Source organism: Notamacropus eugenii, chromosome 2 (genome assembly GCF_028372415.1).
Source record: "Notamacropus eugenii isolate mMacEug1 chromosome 2, mMacEug1.pri_v2, whole genome shotgun sequence".
In the NCBI taxonomy this organism is placed as follows: domain Eukaryota; kingdom Metazoa; phylum Chordata; class Mammalia; order Diprotodontia; family Macropodidae; genus Notamacropus; species Notamacropus eugenii.
Genome location: NC_092873.1, coordinates 496346381 through 496365307, shown reverse-complemented (window position 1 = coordinate 496365307; position 18927 = coordinate 496346381). Strand labels below are relative to the sequence as shown.

Genomic DNA, 18927 nt, shown 5'->3' with positions numbered 1-18927 from the left:
TACTCTGACATAGGTATAGATTCTCATTTGTCAAAAAAGAAGTAATAATGCTGAAGAGGAGACTAAATTTTTCTGTAACTTAAGTCCCCCAGTGACTTTGTATACACTACTACACACACAGTTCTGTTTTCATTTGAAATTTAAAATGCTTTTTAGACTTCCATTGGCTTACTTTGATGACAATAAAAATGTGGATTTCTGATCTTTATGATTACTTTCAAATTTGCTTGTACTTGTCCTTATAGTTTTTCTTAATAAAAAAAATTCTAGCTAGGAAGTTTAACCAATTTTAGGGCTCCTACCTGTATGTAATTTAAAAAAGAGTAAACCTGACATCAATTCACAATAAATTTATTTTACATAAAGGAAGAAGCTTGCCATTAGTGAAAAATTCAGTAGAAAACAGATCTCCTGCTTTCGATCTAGTTTACTCAAAAGTAGAAGCTGCTTGTTAGTGAAAACTTCAGTAGAAACAGAGAATCCTGTAAGAAAAACATCCTTGGCACGAAGTAAAAAGCTCTTAACACCAAATCTGAAACAATGAAAAATTTACCATGCAACATTATTGGCAAAAAAGTCTAGTTCTGATGGCTGGTAGTTTCTGAGTCTCTTTTAAGACATTAACATGGAAGACACTTAAACCTGCTTTACATAGTTAATGATTTATAAATATGTCATAACTGGTAGCCTGGATAGAGGCCCCCACTTAGTTGAGCAGTTCTAAGTAAGTAATTGGTACTTTGCCTTTTTGATTTCCCCTTTCACCCATCAGCCAGTCTGAATCCATACCAACGATACTGTATACTGTGATCACCTAAAAAAAAAAAGTTTGCAGTTACTCATTTTATTAATAAAATGACAGTGATTATAATTGCTTGTGTGAATTTTGTTCTGTGTAAAAAATAAATACTTCTACCTCCGATTAGCTCAAACTCTCATATTTTCAAGGAATTAAACAATATTACCATATCTTGTCAAAAGATGCAGTGTCTCATAGGGTTACTTTTCCAAACACATAAAAAGTGCCATCTTACCAGCTTTTTGACATCTTATTTTGTTACACAAGATTTTTAAGTCAAGAAAATATACACAATAATATAAAACATCAGAAATCTATAAAGTCATGCCTGTCCCCAGGGAATGTCCTAAGGTGGTGATCTATGTGTCTATACAACAGTAGTTAATATCCCTTACCTCATCTGCGAGAAGTGATAATTCACTACTGTTTGCAGCATCATAATCATAGAGAACCCTGGCTTTCCTACTTCCACTGGATTCCTTCAAGTCACTGAGGGAGGGAGTAACAATTGTGCTACTTGTTGAAGGCAACAGAGAAGAGGTAACTGGGGATGATGAGGAAGTGGAGGCGTTTGACACGGAAGCTGTGGAAGCCTGATTGTTGTTAGATATGAAGGCAGATGGAAAACTGTTGAAAACAAAATGGCCAAGGAATTATTTCTCTATTTCCTACTTTGTTTAAAAAATTAACATACAAATTAGTTGCAAAATTGTTAATGTTTCTTTCAGCTCATAATGATGAGCTTCTTTTTAGTTAAAATAAGGGATTCATTTCTCCTCAGAGTAGATAATTACACTTGCAGGACTACTGTTGAACTCTGAAGAAAAGAATTTTCTCTGAAAAATTGGGCAATAGATAGTTTAACAAGTTTCAGTCATCAAACAGTCCTATCTGGTCGCCACTTGGTGGCACTATTCACTTTCCTATCAACTTCCATTTTGGGAAAAAAGTAGTTAATGACAAAATGCACTGTGGCACATCCCCCAGTTCTCATTCACCTCTAAGTCTGCAGAACAATGATGCTGGACAAAGTTCATAAAGCTCCAGGGAGAAATAACTAAAAGTGTGTTACAAAAGCTTTCTCTTAAAGACCTCTGGAACAAAATAATGCTTTTTACAAAATGTTTCCTCTACATAACGGAATTTTCCAGAAAAGTACAACTTCACATTTGACCTTAAAAGAGTTATGGGGCAGGGGAAGGGGCAGGCAGAGAATGGAACATTCATTTAAATAATAATGAAAGAGAAAAATTCCCAGAATGCCCTCTTTAAAAATTCAGATACAGAAACGAAAATTATTGTCATGGATACAAAGGCATCATTATAATCAGTATTAATCAATTATCTCTACCTTCTAAAAACTCATTTTCAATTTAAATGGTATTACACAAAAGTGGGTTTCTAATAAGTCAACATTCCAGAATTACACTCCTCATTGTTTGGTCATTTTTCAGCTGTGTCTGACCCTTCATGACCCCAAATGGGGTTTTCTTGGCAAAGATACTCGAGTGGTTGGCCATTTCCTCCTCCAGCCTACAGATGAGGAAACAAGGGTTAAGTGACTTGCCCAGGGTCGCACAGCTAATATGTGTTTGAGGCCAGATTTGAACTCAGGAAGATGAGTCTTCCTGACTTCAGGCCTGGTGTTCCATGCACTGCACCACCTAGCTGCCCACATTCCAAATATCCAATGCTAACAATACTAGCCAGTATTTATGTAGAGCTTTAAGGTTTGCAACATGTTTTACACAATATTATTTCATCTGATCCTCACAACAACTCTTCAGTTTAGGTGTTATTATTACCCTCACTTTACAGATGAGGAAACTGAGGCTGAAGGGTTAAGTGATCTGCCCAGGTTCACAGACAGGCCATGTCTAAAGCAGGGCTCGCACTCACTTCCAGACTCCAAGTGCAGCACTCTTTCTACTGTGTCATCGAGCTGCCCCCGAATTTGTCACTTCTAACATCTCTTGTACAAGCCCACCCCCCTGGGGCAGGCAGGCCCTTCATCACCTCCGGCCTGGTCACCTTGCCACTGTCTCTGCCCTCTCCAGTTCACCCTCCACTCAGCTGTAAAAGTGGGCTTCCTACAGGGCTGCTCTGGCCATTGTCAATAAGCACTCTCAGCCTCCTATTACCTCTAGGAGCAAATACAGAACTCTGTTTGCCTTTTAAAATCTTAACACAATGAGGCCCCTTCCTACTGCCCTCTATGCACTCTACAATCCAGTGACACTGGTCTCCTGGCTATTCCTCAAACAAAACACTTCATGTGCCAGTTCTGGGCATTTTTACTGGCTGCATTCTCCTAGGCCTTGAATTCTTCCCCTCCCTCCTCATTTCTGCCTGCTAGCTTCCCTGGCTCCTTTGAGTCTCTACTAAAGTTGTACCCTCTGTCAGAGCCTTTCCTGGACCCCTGTCATGCTAGTACTTCTCCTGTGAGATGACCTTCCACTGATCCTCTTAGGGGTATACAGTTGTTTGCATGTGGTCTCCTCCATTACTCTGTGAGCTCCTTGAGGTCAGGGATGCTAGTTGCCTTTCTCTATACTATCACTTATTATAATTACTTAGTACAATACCTAGGAATGTGGTATCTGCTCAATAAAAGCCTGAGGGCTTGACAAGCAAAACTTGGCAAAAGAGGAATTCTCACTAATCTACTAGTCCAGGAAATGTCCCAGGGCTATGCTTCCATCTTCCTCCCAAGCACTGCAAGAGCATCTGGACTAGTTAGCCACCACTATAAAGCAAAGTTTAAGAGAATTTATATTTACTCAAGAACAATTTTTATACATACTTGAATTTAATGTTATTCTTAACACAGTTGTCCCAAATGACAGTTTTTTCTATTACTTTCATTTCAATTTTATGCAGTTTCACCTATGCCTCCTAATATTTAGAGAAAAAATAGGAAGTATTCTTTGAAGTCATTAAAGGTGTGTAATGAATGAGAAAAATAAATAGGCTCATGAAAAAAATAAAGACAAATCAGAATTTTTAATTTATAGCATAGCCACTAATCATATTATATCATATTAAAGAGAAATTGAGTTCAAATCTGGCCTCAGGCACTTACTAGCTATGAGACCTTGGACAAGTGTCACTTCACCCTGTTTGCCTCAGTATCCTCATCCGTAAAATGAGCTGGAAAAGGAAATGCAGACCACTCCAGTATCTGTGCCAAGAAAACCTGCAATGGGGTCATGAAGTCCGAAATGACTGACCAGCACCATAGCCTATGCTCATCCTAACCTAATCTTTGTCAATTACAACGAAACAGACGTTGTGACAACATGAGCCAAGAGAGGATCGCCTCAGACTTATACTTGGCTGTGAGACTCAGGGTTCCAGGGCCTTCCTTAAGGCTTTCGTACACACTAGGCCCCAGCTCAGCAGCAGCAGAGAGAATTTCCTCACTGGGGGTGCTTGTTTCTATGAAAGCAAAAGGTCTGGTCCCATTCCCCAACACCCCTCCCCCACAAAAAAAGAGAAAAAAATCAGTTTATAAACCCAATTTAAATTTCATTAAATGCTTTGGTTCAGAACATTGAAAAGGAAAGTTCACTTGGTAGAAGAGGGGTGGGAGTGAGGGTGGGGAAAGCTGCTCCAAAAATACAACTGTTTGTTTCAAAAGGGAAGTTAAAAGAAAAAGCGCATGCTTCTATAGGGTGGTTACGATCAAAACAAACACTACAAATACCAAATTGAGGTTCCACTTTTCAAAAGGTCCACAGTGTTTTTAAAGTATCACGTCCCCACAAAACCCAAATGTGAATTTTTTCCATGATATTTTAGTGATTCCCTCAAAGATCAGTAGGAGGGAGGAAAGCACTTATTTCTCTCGGCTCTATGCTCTTGTCTCAAGCATACAGCATCTGGCTGTGTCTCTGCTCTGGTGCTTCAAGTTTCACTGACAGAAGTCTTGAAAAGGTAGACTAGTCTTGTAGGAAATTAATAAGAGAAAAAACAGGTTATTTTTTCCTATTCAAAACTTATGCCAAATATTCCACTTTAAAGTTAGTGTAACACACTATTACGCAAATGCCAACTAGGATTCACACAACACAGATTTGTTAAGATTATTGATATAATAGTTTGAATTATAATTTGATGCGCAAGAATGAATACATCACATTTTATATTCAAATGCCTCAGTTAACTTTACATCCTACTTAGTGCCATTATTAAAATAGAGTCTTGAATAGAAATAAATGCAGGTTTAAAAGAGAAACAAATGAGATACCTACAACCATCCATGTGCTGGTACTCTGGCTTTTTGTGTATAAAAATGCCCTGTAGTCCCTCAACCAGAGGTCAGGAGGTCAAGACTAGTAGATTGATCCTTGATTAGGACAAATCTTTTGAACTTCTAATTTCTGATGCCGTTCTCTTAACACAAGATGATTCTAGTGGCTCGATCCAAACTGACAGAAAACAGGTCTCTCTCCTCTGTGCTAAGCAGAAAAGAACACACCCTTCACAGAGACTCCTGTCCTTTGCCTCCTCAAGGCCTTTCTAGACATTGGTAAGTCAGGCTGGTTCCTTGACAGGTTCCTGACCTGGCCCTGCTTCATATGTGCACGGCCCTCTCCCCCTGTAGACATGTGCAAATCTATGATAACTGATGATGACAAGTTCCCAGCCAGTTCAGTGGGATGGCTGCTGGACGCTGTCTGTGTGACCGTAGGCAGCACTTAACCTCTCTGAGCCAGACCTTATCCTGTAAAACAGGAATAGTGCCTGTAGCATTGACCTCCCTGGGTTATTCTGAGCATGAATGACAACATGTAAAGAAAACATCCAATAAAACTCAAAAAACTCAAAGTTACAATATAAACTGCGGCTGTTATGATTCTCCTAGAACCCAGGATGCTTTTATAGATTACTCAGATGTTTTAAGGTCAATGTGGAAGCAAAAATACCTGCAGGAGACAGGTAATTGTACATTTCAAATGGATTTCTAGAAAGAAATGGTCATGAAACATAGGTTGGGAGGCAGCAGATACAGTGGAAAGGAAGCTGAATCTGTACAGTTAGGGACTAGGTTCAAACTCTGGCTTTGCTACTTCCTTGTTTGCCCTCTCTGGGCCTGTTTCCTTATCTACAAAATGAGGTGGTGGGAGCTCCATACGTACTAAATCTATAACCCTCTGACATCCTTCAGATACTGACTGACCTTCGCCTACCTGTTCTACTTAGGCAAATGACTCTCTTCTTCAGATCTCAATTTCTTCATGGAAAACAAGGTGACTGGACTGAACTGATTTTAGGAGGCCCTAGTTATATTTCTTTTTTTTCCCCAAAGTTCCTTTTGACACAGAACAAAGACTGTCCTCCCTCAACAGGGCTCTTACCTACCTACTGACTGTTCATATGCCTAAATGTTTGCAAGAAGCAGCACGTCCTTTAGTGTATGGAAAGAACGGTGAGAAGCAAATTACCGTTCTTAAAAATAAACTGATACTAAGTGTTGTAGAAACCTTTAACATCTCTCTTCTTCCCTCTCGTGTTTAGTACACAGGGCAAGTCTTGCTCTGGGCTGGTCCATAGCTCCACCTCAGAAAAGGTACTCATTCCTACCTCCCCAGTTGTTTCTGCAGGTCCAGCATGTACTGGTAGCACTGAGCATAGTAAGTCATCTGGGCTTCCACAAAGTCATTCAGGCAGCGAAGATGGTGGGCCTAGGAGACAGAGTTAAACAGCAAGACAAGGGCTGGCAGATAACAATGACATTGATGAAACATTATAAAAACCCACTATTAGCTTATGATACCACTGTACTACTGAAGGGAGATAACATAAAGTCTGTTTCACAAATAAAATCCTGGACAGTGAGTGTGTATGGAGAGGGCCGTGTAAAAACAAGAGAAGTTGGCCTGAAAACCTGCATGGTTCTACTGGATAAAGTGAGTCAGAGAGAAAGCTGTATTTTTCTCATTTATTATGAAAAACTCCATGTAATTTATGCTCCTGTTCCCATTTCCTGGTAAGTACTTTTAATATTTTTATCCCTTTGGAGTATATCATCTATATTTTGCTTGAGTGTTCAATATCAAAATAAATGATTTTAAATACTCACATGTGTACTACTGATCCCTTCCAAAAGGAGTCTGGTAATCTCTGCTTGACGGTCAAATTCACTCTGAGTTATTCTTAATTCCTGTTCAGACTTAAGACAGAATATATATGTATATATATTTAGAATTCATTTAAAAGAAAAAAGTCTCAATTCAGCATTTAACCTAGTCCTTCAATTATTTTTTTAAAAATCCTTTTACCTGACAACTCCCTAATTATAAGTCTTAATATATCACTTATCTACAAGGGAACTCACTGACGCTTGACTAGCATATTGATATAAAGGGAACTGCCACACAAAAGATAGGTGAATATGCACAAAATACGGGGGGAAATGCAAGGAAAGAACCCAAGACATTTTTAACAGTACCTAGAAGTAATCAGAGTAATTACTTCAGTATCATAACTTTCTTTTTCCATTTTGTGAGCTTTGCTTGAAAAAATACACATATACACACACACATTATTTATATAATTAAATTTTAAACATTACTTTCAAAACTGTCTTACTTGACTTTGCTTCCATTTGAGCTTCATTTCATTCTCTTCTGTGCATTTAAAAAAGTTACAATGGCCATTTTATTGGCATCACACTGATAACCTGACATCTCCTCCTCCACCCCGAAAAAACTAAGGGAAAAAAATCTTTGCAACAAATAAGCATTGTCAAACAAAAAATCACTACAATTTTCCAAAAAAGCTGTTTCCTTCCAAGCTACCAGTGACACGTAAAATATTAAATCTGATGATGATCTTTTCTTAATCCAGGCTTCTTCTTCCTGGGTTCTAGTCCTCAGTTATCAAATGCTGATCAAACATCTTCACCTGAACGTCCCCCAGGCATCTCAAACCCCACGTACAAGGCAAAACTCATCTTCGCCCTGACCTTCCCCATTCTTAACCTGCTCCTATTCAGGCGCCACCATTCTTCTCGGCACTTGGGATCACCTTTGCTCTCACTTCTGACATACATATACATCACCAAGTACCTAGTCATGTCAATTCTATCTTTCTTCTATACTCACATGGCCACCATTTTAGTTCAGACCTTCATTTCTCCCTTACCTAGTCATTGACAGTCTCCTAATGGGCCTGCCTCAAATCTCTTTCCTTTCTAATCCATCTTTCACCATAGCTGATGAACACAGAACTAACAATATCATGCCTCTGATCAACTCTCCAGTGGCCCCTGATTATCTGGTATTTAAAGTCCTTTATAATCATGCTCCTGTCAACCTTTCCAGGCTTATTTCACATTACTTCCCTTCATACACTCTGTGTTCCAGCCAAACTGGCCTAGCTGCTGTGTCCCAAATGTGGTGTTCCAATTCTCACTCCAATGACTTTGCAGTGGATTTCTTCCATGTCTAGAGTGTACTGCCTTCCTCATCCATACATCTTAAAATCTCTTGCTTCACTTAAAACTCATTTCCTGGGCCACCTCTCCCACCCCTGTAGAAGGCAAGCTCACCAAGGGCAAAAAAATGTTCTTTTTTTTTTTTTTTTGTCCAGGTATTCCCTAGTACCTACTTATAGCAGATATTTAACAGAAGGGAGGGAGGGAAGGAAGGAAGGAGAGATTATGCTAGGTTTCTGAAAATGCAATTTTCAGTAAGTTTCAAAACAATATCTTAATGATCTTCAGTTGTTCCTGTAGGTTTTTATTTCAAACTTAAAAAAGTCAAATCAAATAAACAAATCTTGGGGATAAAGCTCTGAGACCCTACCCTGTTGTACTAGTTCCTACAATGAGACTGCATAAATTTAAGGCTTCTTAGTAAAAGGACTCCTTTATCTTAGATTTTGACCTTTTTTTCCTCTGAGGTGCTCAAAACTATCAAGTAATAGCTGAGTTTTTTTCCTCTCCAGCTCCTCAGGGCATCTTTTGCAAAAAGAAAAGCCATTAGCTTTTCTGTGACATTTTAAAGTTATATAATATTTCTCAAAGTTATAGCCAACCCTCAACTACCTACTGCAAATTGGAATGGAGACAAAAAAAGTTCACTGAAATTCATGATTCATAAATAATTTTTGCCAATAATTACTAACTTCACCTCAAGCCTTTACCCAGAATTGCTTGAACAGCCGTGCTAATAAATACTCAAAGAATAACTGCCTAGCTCATCCAAACTGACTAGTTTCTCCTCCTCAATGGGGGTACATCAGTGGAAATGAAAATAAGATCATCAGTATCTTTTCCGCTTGCCATAGTTAAGCTGTTCTAAGTCCCATGCAACAAGGCAAGCAGTCTCATAAAAACCTTAGCAAGCACAAAGGCCAACTGACGGATTCTTTTCTCTTTTTCTTAACCTTTTCACCCTTTAGATTGAGGCATTTGAATTAGCTATGAAAGATAAAAATCCAGAAAAGGAAAACTGATAACCTGGACAAGCAATTGCCACCTTACTGACCTAAGTGGGAAAAGTACGTTCACCACTGGGGTCGAGCTCTTGGCAATACATCTGCATTGCTTAATAAATCGTGAGATGAAATCATAAAAATTATTTTTGATCTCAACCACAGTACACTGAAGGGTTTAGCAGGAGGTTCAAGTACATTTCACTTAGATGCAAACCAGATCAAGAAAAGTAAATGTTCTACCTAACAAAGATTTTAAGGAAAACCAATATATTCAAAATCACATTTGAATCATGTGCATCTATAGCTGACTGGGCAACTGTCAAGGCTCAGGGGAAAAGAATAGAAGAGAAGCAAATTAATGTCACAGTAAGCTCTGATAACACAATACTCTGATAAACCCAAAAGGGTTAATAGCAGAAGGGAAGAGAAAAAGAAGGAAATAACTGTATTTATATAATGCCTACTATGTGCTGGGCATTGGGCTAAATGCTTTTTATAAAAATCACTTCAGAATCACTCAGTTAAGTGATGTGAGAGGCCAGCCATACTTATGACTCCAGTTGTAAAAACATGACAGGATCTGAAGGGTTGGTGATGACAAAATCAGAGATATCCACAAGACAGCAATTTTCTACATTTAGATTAATTCACATGATTTAGCAGAGAGCACAAGCCTGCGGAATCAGAAATATCTCGGTTCAAATATAACATCACTTACTTAAGAGCTCCAGTTTCTTCATTTGTAAAATGGTGATAGTACTTGTAATATCTTCCTCACTGGGGTACTGTAAAAATCAAGTGAGGATCTATAAAAAGTTCTGGCCACAAGGAGTCACAGATATGTCAACTGAAGTGATTATGGATGTTTTAGTAAAAGAATGCTGCTGAATTTCAAAGGACACCAAATATAACCATCCTTAGACAGACTGATTTAATATTTAATTTGTAGGGAAAAAAAGATGTACTTTATCATTTTAGTTTGGTGGGGATACAAAAGACTTTGGAGACGGGATTGAATTCCTGCCTCTAGAACACAGACCCGACGTCTTCTGAATAAAACAAGAAAAGTATAAATTATGTTTTATGTGTTCTGTTTAAGGCATGTAATATATTTTAGAAACGGTGCTTCAAGAGTTAATCTTCAGTTACAGACAAAAATCACACTACCCTGGCATACAATATAACTGAGGTATGGTACAAAGAGCAGAATGCCACTGATGAAACACATTCTGTTCCATGAACAAGACACTTCATCTCTTGGCTCTGGGCATTTTCTCTAGATGTCCCACACTGCCTAAAACACGCTCCCTTCTCCACTCTGCTACTCTTGTTGGCTTCCTTTAAGTCCCAACCAAAATCCTAACTTCTACAGGAAGGCTTCCCCAAGCCCTTTAAGTTCTATTGCCTCTCATCTCTTATTTGCTCCCAATTTATCCTGTATAGTTTGTTTGCTTCCTAGAAGGTGAGTGGCATCACTTGACCAAGAAGCCAGGAGAGCCACTCTTACCTTGAGGAAGCCTGCCCTTTTTGATCCATGAAAGACTTTAGGAAGGATGCACATGACACTTTTTGCTGAATGAAAAGAAGGGAAAAAAGCCTTTTTTCTGATTTTCTCACAACTGCTCTAAGGCATGACCTGGAAAAAAGGTCGAGGCCAACTCCTCACCAGTTTGCTCAGTCCCCAAACACAAATTCAAGAGGACTTGAACCCTCTCACCCCAGCACCTTGCTATTCTAATACGTGGCTGCCTTCCCTGCTTTATCCTCAGCAGCTAGCTAGCCACCCTCCTTGCCAGTTCAACTCTGCCACTGCACCCTGGAAAATGGGTGTCAGCTATGGCCTCCAGGGCCTCCCTCATCATTCCTCTCCTCTAAATGCTACCTTAGAGCTCCTTGAGGATAAAGTCTGTCTTTTGCCTCTGTGTTCCCGTGCTTAGCACCATGCTTGGCATACAGTAGGAGCCTCATCAATGTTTACCAACTGACTTAACAAATGCTCATTCATTCATTCCTACAGTAGGGCTGAGGGTCTTTGGCTTAAAAACAAGTCTCCCCACAACCTGGAAGTAGGCGGTCAGATTTCTGGAAAATCCAGCTATGTGGCTTTTTCACACTCTAAGCCAACGCTGAAAACATATGAACTAGCTACATTTTACAATATTCTAATAGGATCTTAAGGATGCTTAGGTAAAGGGGTTTCTATTGTTTTTATGAAATGGAAATCTTTAGGGCAGCTGGTTAAAAAAAAGCCCAAGCCCAAACCCAAGCCTGATCACTGCAAGAAAAGACAATTTGTTCAAAGAATCAAAAGGACAAGCATAATGTAGAGTTGGCTATGATCTGGGGTCCTACTGTTAAAGAGCTGATTATGGGGAGTCCCTTAAAATATTACCAGCTAATGCCATTGCCAGGTAGAGAGGCCCATTCATGATTTAAACCTTAGCTCAGGGATTAAACTGGATTCTGTGAAGTAAGTAATTATAACTATATTTTGATATAATTGATTTCCTTTGTAATCATATGTACTTTATGTACTTAAAAACATTATTCTGAGAGGGGATCCATAGGCTTTGGCTATATGAGTACATTTTTTGGCCACAGAAAGGGGTGCATGACACACAAAAGGTTAAGAACCCCTGGACTATATGAACAGATTACTATCATTTTTAACACTAAATTGTGAGAGCTAGCTCCTTTGTGAAACTTATTAAACCCAATTAGAATTATTCTTAAATGCCACATGACCAGCATGAGTTCATACAAGTCAATAACTGAAACTATAACTCTTAGAAGAAGTAGTTCAAGATACTCCACACAATTTATATGGCAACCAAAACTGAACCTGAGTACATACATACCATCTTTTCTACTACATGGCAAGAATAAAAATCTATTTATTATTTTCTCTTAAAATACCTCTTTAAAAATTACCTTTTCAATAAAAAGAATGCATCTCAACACTGCACAAGCAAACTTCAGCAGTATATTAATCGAAGTCTTTTCCATAATTTTAAGATTTGATCAGTAAACAATTTTAGATAGTAATTTTTTCATAAATTCTTGTTTAAAAACTTACTTACTTTTGTCACTTCCTCTGCCCAAATCTAGCCAGCATTAAAAATTAGAGAAAAATCATTGAAGAGCATGAAATAAAATTGTGATTAAACATTTTCTATATCATTAGATAAATTAAAACACTATTGCAGCATCCTTACTATCTTTTTTCCCCAGTTATTGAAATTTTAGATTTAAACATTCCAACAATTTGTTCAGTCCAATTTATAAAACATTAAGTGATGATATATTCAAAGAGAAATAATCACTTGAGTAGCTCAATTATAGAAATTATAGTTTATAGAAACCAATTACTATAAAGAAATTAGTAAGAATCAGAACTTCATTTTGGGCCAGTTTTAAAATATTTCTAGGTCTAAGTTTCCTCATCTATCAGCATGCTGAGTAAGATAACTGTCAAAATTCCTTCTGGTTCCAATTATGGATTTATAATTAGATGAGATTAACACTGAGATGGGTTATAATTGGATACTTTACATTTGAACTATGAACTTTAGAAGAGTAAACCCAAGATATAAAAGTAACTGCCATATTAAAAAAGTTGGGGTATAAATGCTGGAAGCATCATCTGCAGCAAATTTTATAACAATTTATTAAAAAGTCTCTACAAACAGTTTGGAAAGATTTTATTTTTCTTCTTTTTAACATAAGATCTTCAGCTAGATGATCTGACTTTCCTTCTGGTTCTAATGCTCTATGAATACTAAAATTTACATACAAATTTTAGTATTATGACAAACATTTTCATACATTCACATTATCTCTAGATAGGACAATGAAAATAAGTAAATGTATTCTCTTGCTATTTGAAAAATATGCTGAGTTCTTAAGAAGGACCTCAATAACTGAGGTAGCAGAAGAATAAAAATCATCACAAATTGTATACATTTATTATGTGAAATTACCTTTTCTAATTATATTAAGCCTGAGTATCATATGCAGTTTCCTTGCTTCTGGCAAAACATTAATTTTTTAAAGCTGTCATGCCAAAAATAGTCCTAACTAGAGATTCTCTACTGTTCCAGCTGGAACAACATATGCCCAGGCCATCATCCAACAGTCATGACTGCTCAGTAAGTACTTGTTGACTAACACTGGAACTTTGGGCTGCTTTCAGTTTTTAATACTTTCAGCTGAAACAATTTTCAAGAAACATTTTTAAAAAGTTATTTCTTCAGTATTTCAAAAGACTACATAAAATTATAAGAAATTAACCTTAAGGTTTAAAAAGAATTTTCCCCTAAACTGGGGTCAACATATATACTGCAGCAGAGATATGAGCTGTGAAGAAAATAGCAGAAAAAAACAAACTTCTCAACAACTCACTTCTGGCTCCTTTGTAGACCCACAAGAGAGGAGCTGGGGTTGGGAAGGAGATGGGCAGCTGCTGGCTGACTGCCTCCTTGTTGAGAGGCAGTGACAATACCCCAAATACTAGGATGGGAGAGAGATATGTTCTTATAACTAAGCAAAGAGCAAATTCTAATGAAAACACTGGTCTACATATATCAAGGAATGCAATTTGACCAGTACAGGATAAGGGTCTAAATCTGTCTTACTGAAATCCTTTCCCAAAATTTACAATACAGTAATTCAAACAAAACAATGTCTTAATTTATATGAGAAAAAAAGGCAGGAAAAAAAGCCTCAAATAGTGTTTATGGTTATAGATTTTGACAACTGGCCCATATGCATACTGTTCAAGAGGATCAAAACAAGAATTACTTTGATGACAATTTGTTATAGTTCATTTTTGCATTAATATATAACTCTGAATGTCTAACTTCAGATTTCAAAAATGGGAAGAGATGCTGAATAGCAAGAGAAGACAGTTCACTGAAGATGTAGAAAACATGTTAGGCCAACAAACCTTCAGCCATTTTACATGCAGCAAGTTGAGCATGTAAGACAAATTTACCATAATGTTATCTCCTTCAGGTAGAGTCGAATTTAGTTGCTTAAATGCACAGATAAGAGACAAAGAACATATTATAACAACGAACACAGCGAAAGTTATCTCTTTTGTACAAACAACACTAACCAAGATGAACAGATAAAATGTCTTAGAAAGAGAGGAGCTACACTGTGAGGGCAGTTTGTGCCACTCATGTCATTTTTACTTAGGAGACAATAACACCACCATGTAATATAAATTAGGATAATGGAGAAGAGTCTTGACGATGGTCATCACAAGATAGGCAAAGGGGCAGCCTTGGAAATATAAAACTTACAACAATCAACTTCTAAGTCTGTTCTGCCTGGTCAAAGGTTTTCTATTCAAAGATAATTTTTCCATTATGAATAAATTACTGAAAGGACAATGTTATCTTTTAACCAGTTTCAGGCAGTTGTTAACATTCCCTAAAATAATATTTAAATGCATACATAGCCTTTCATTTTTATTAAATTAAAATTTTATTAAATGTACTCATGACAGTCTGTGGGAATGAGTGCAGACATCCTAAATGTTCATTCTATATTTGTCAACTGGATAACAACATAAGGTGCTCAGTTTAGAAATTATAAAATCAGTCCGGTTTAAAAAAAATACAGAAGATAGGATTACAGATTAATATTCAAATTGAAGATATTCTTTTCCATATTCATAACTCGGAAACTCAATGATGAGCAGCACTCAAACATAACTAAAGGGGTCAAAATTATAATTTGGAGATTCATTCCTCAGTACAGTTACTTAAGTACAGCAAAGCGGACTCATGTAAGTGGTAAAGTAAAAAGGTATAATTAGCTGAGCCTCTATCATATAAATGTTATCACATTAAACCCCCCCTCATGGATAAAATTGCAAATTGGGACACTTTAAATGTGAAATTATTGTCAGAAGGTAGGTTTCCCCTTACTCTTTCCAACTAGTTAACCTTTTAGAAATGCCCAAGAAGCTACCATTTGGGGCATCTTAAGTTCATGAACATAAGCTGCTATCACATCAGAGGTCAAACATGTCAATGTTTCTAATAGGTAGAAACAGATTATCTAAAACTATATCCTAATAAAGTTTACAAAATACTTACATTGTGAAGTGCTATAAAAAGAAATGTGATATCCCCTTGGAAGAAATATATTTGAGTTAAAACAAATATTGAATTCCTTTTTGAATGGTATTTCAATAAACACAAAGTTTCTGCTAGGCACATAAGACAGGAAATGCACTTTTTGGTTCCAGACCTTATTGTGAACCTTCTTGTTGGATAAACTGACTCAAGGAAGGCCTGAAAGGTGAGTCTGACAAGGAAGGGGGGAAAGTAAGAGAAAACAAAACCTATGCTCAAAATACATCTGTACACAGGGTGAATGGTAGCTCTATCAGTGTGTTTACTGGCCGCAGTATACAGCAGTAGTTTGCCACACCTCATTCTTCTTTTTTAAACAGAAGTCTGAGAGAAGCCATAGGTTATGTCCACGAAATAAGGTGCCAAGACAAAGTGCATCTCTTTCCAAATGCCAGCTGGAGATGGAGACCCGAGAAACCTGAAGGGGAAAACCATTGAGTCCAAGTTCCCAACTCACGAGGCTTAGGGTAAAGCTGAAGGAGGCCTCACTCTGTTCTGTAGCAGCAAAGATAAGGAAACTGAAAATGTCAAGCCCTCCTTGGAGACCATCATGGCAGGGCCCTGTAGAACCCTATGCTTCTCAGACCTTTGTGTGTGAGCAGTCTAATCTTGAGCAAATGATATAATGTTCATTCTGGGGAGAGAGGGGAACCTATTCTAAGCTGCTGACTAAAAATGTTAAGGCCTTTGGAGATAGGTTCAAGTGTTTGTTCTACCATCAAATAATTTAACCATGGGCAAGCAACTTAATGTCAGCCTCAATTTCCTCATCTTGGAAATGAGAAGTTGAATTAAATAATTTCCATTCCAACCAATAATTTTTAAAAATCAGATTCTGAAAGGCTGAAATGTCATTACCTCAGACTTCATCTTAAACATTCTGTTGACATTTCATCAAATCCATGATTTGCACTGTGATCCAACATTAAAATTACAGTCAACCTGGATTGCTAGCAACACTGAATTTTTCTACTAACAAACTTGTTCTGAAAACAGATAACGAATCTGAAAATTTACAGTTCCATGACACTGGAGAAATCCAAATCTGTCTAAGCAGTTGGAATCAAGATTACATACTTCGAAGGAAAAAAAATCTTTGCTCAGATGGCACTCACTTTATAATGCTGAATTTAGGCTTACATCATACCACAAATTGTTAGATTTTGTTATTAATGACTTTCCTAGGTATCTGTAGACTTAAGAAAGCTGCTAGTAAGAATTTCCTCACAGACAATTAATTTAAGGATTCACTTTTCAAGTTACTTTATTTTCCCACAAGTATTCTGTCCCTTTCCTCTTTTATTAAGCTACAACCTTAAGGGAATGAACTTCAACTTTCTGCTTCCTTTGCAGAACTAGCAAGCTCTGAGCTGTCTAATGTTTTTCAAAGGTGCAAAGTTTCATTTGTAAGAAAGTGCCTAAAGTCATGTGAATACGGAAGAAAAGTTGTATTTTGTAGTAAAGTGACAGAACTAAAATTCCAAAACTTTTTGTACTACATGTAAATATTAATGAAATTACATAATAAGATTAGTCCTAAAGAGACCAAAAACAGAAAAGTAACACCTTCAAAATAGCCTTACTAGGCTTATTACCGTGTAAGTAAATATGTGATTGGAAGGATATATGTCAAAGTAAAATGAATAGCTAACACAGAATCTCAATTCCCAGTCCTTCATATTAATCAATCATAAAGCTCTGGGATACCTTCAAAGGGTTTCCAAATTGTTCACTAGGACCATTATTCAAACCCATAAGAGCAAAACTATCTAAAACCACTATCCCATACCATAGTGCTCTAGCAAGGCCTAGAAATAGCATTTTGAAAGTGAATATGTGCTTTCAATAACTCTTTAACTTGAATGTTATCTTAGAAACTAATAAATGGATAAAAATGAATAAAATGAATATGCTTCAAAGGCAGTTGAGTGGCACAGTAGATAGAATGTGTACTTGGGAGTCAGGAAGACCTGAGTTCTAATCCTGCCTCATGCACTTACTATGTGACCCTGGGAAAGTGACAACTTCTACATGCTTCAGTTTCCTCATTTATAAAATGGAGAAAATAACAGTATCTGTCTCCCAGGGTGGTAGTGAGGATCAAATGAGTTAATATGTAAAACACTTCTCAAGCTTTAAAGGCTATATAAAATACTAAAAATCAGGATTATTATTTCAAAGGTTATAACCACCAATATGTTGTAAGTGTCAAAACTCAATTTATGCCATTGCTTGGTTAGGGGAAAAAAAGCAGATCTTGTCCCGGTTTCCCTTTAGGTACCATCTTCAGCAGTTATCAAGAAATACAAAACACAACGCTGGAGGCCCCTTTCTTTCGCATCCATTAATTTAAAAAAATGGAAGATGGATTATTAAAGAAATTATGTCTCAGAGTTCTGATTCTTTTTTTTTAAGCAAGAAAACAACATGTAGCCAATACCATAACCACAATTCTCTGCTTCCCCTGCCCCAACAGCTCTAGATATCCTCCATTACCCTTTCCTAACCATACTGGGCAACAAAATTACAATGGCAATGAAAGTTTCCCGAATCCTCAGAAGCGTATGCAGAGTCTAATCTAGGATGATGATTTTAATCAGTGTCAAGACACATGGATCCTAATTCTGATGATATCTCTAATTTCACTGCTAAGACAAGTGTGCATAACAGAATGTTTACTGAAAAATTATGTAGAAATGGATTTTTTCTAAATGAAATCATTTTTATGGTTGACCCATATTATAATTTTAGATATATATTTTTGTGAAGAAATTTTGGCCCTAAGACAATCAAAAGCAGCACTAAAAACAGAGCAAATCTTTTTCTAAGTATATGTTTAAGGGAAAATAAATTCTAATAAAAACGAACCCAACTTTGCGTCAAATTTGTTTCCATTATTTAAAAAGCTATGGCAAACCAACCACCATAGTTCTTGAGTGTCTTCTACCTTTGATGATATGGGCACTCCATGGTTCCCTCAGTACCCAGCTAGCTTATCCTGGGTACACCATAACTGATGAACTGGGTGACAGCAAGGGAAGGGCACAAGACTTGGATTCAATGTCCTGGCCTCACTTTACTAGGGCAACCCTAGGCAAATAAATCACTCAAGTTTCCTAAGTCTCAGTTCTCTTTCTGTCACGTGGTAATACTATTTCTTACAGTGCCTTCTTTATAGAACCAGTGAGGTTATGTTTATAGCATTTTATGGTTACAAAGTACCAATATAAATGTGAATTACTGTATATTTTTAATCTGGAAAAGGAAAATCATCACTTCATGAAAGTTTTAGGCAAATGAGATTTTTGCCTTGAAATCTGATTATCTTTTCACTCCACAATTATCTCTGGATATATTAATCCTGTCCTGGTAAAGTGATTTCTATTTCTATAAAAGTAAAATGTTTTTTGGCTCTAAGTATTTTCTATATAATTTATAAAGCAAAATCATCACAGCTACTCATCATGAAAAATACAAGAAGTATACCTACTCCTAAATTTCTGACTATTTACAGAATTCTTTTCAGGCACTGTTCTG

General features: G+C 37.0%; 1 protein-coding gene across 6 annotated transcripts in view; it reads right to left on the bottom strand.

Annotated features, from left to right (window-relative positions):
- Nucleotides 1-335: 335 nt before the first annotated feature.
- The window catches only part of SH3GLB1 (SH3 domain containing GRB2 like, endophilin B1), a 44339-nt gene continuing 25747 nt past the window's right edge, over nt 336-18927 (bottom strand). For 5 of the 6 annotated variants that reach the window (XM_072648964.1, XM_072648968.1, XM_072648967.1 and 2 more), the window contains 4 exons: nt 6885-6974; nt 6386-6486; nt 1195-1426; nt 336-814 (listed from right to left, as the gene is read on the bottom strand). In XM_072648964.1, coding sequence (XP_072505065.1) covers nt 707-814; nt 1195-1426; nt 6386-6486; nt 6885-6974 — 531 coding nt within the window. In that variant the 3' untranslated portion in view covers nt 336-706. Of the gene's footprint in view, nt 815-1194; nt 1427-6385; nt 6487-6884; nt 6975-13645; nt 13754-18927 lie in introns of all 6 variants that reach the window. The other variant, XM_072648969.1, reaches the window with a different exon arrangement.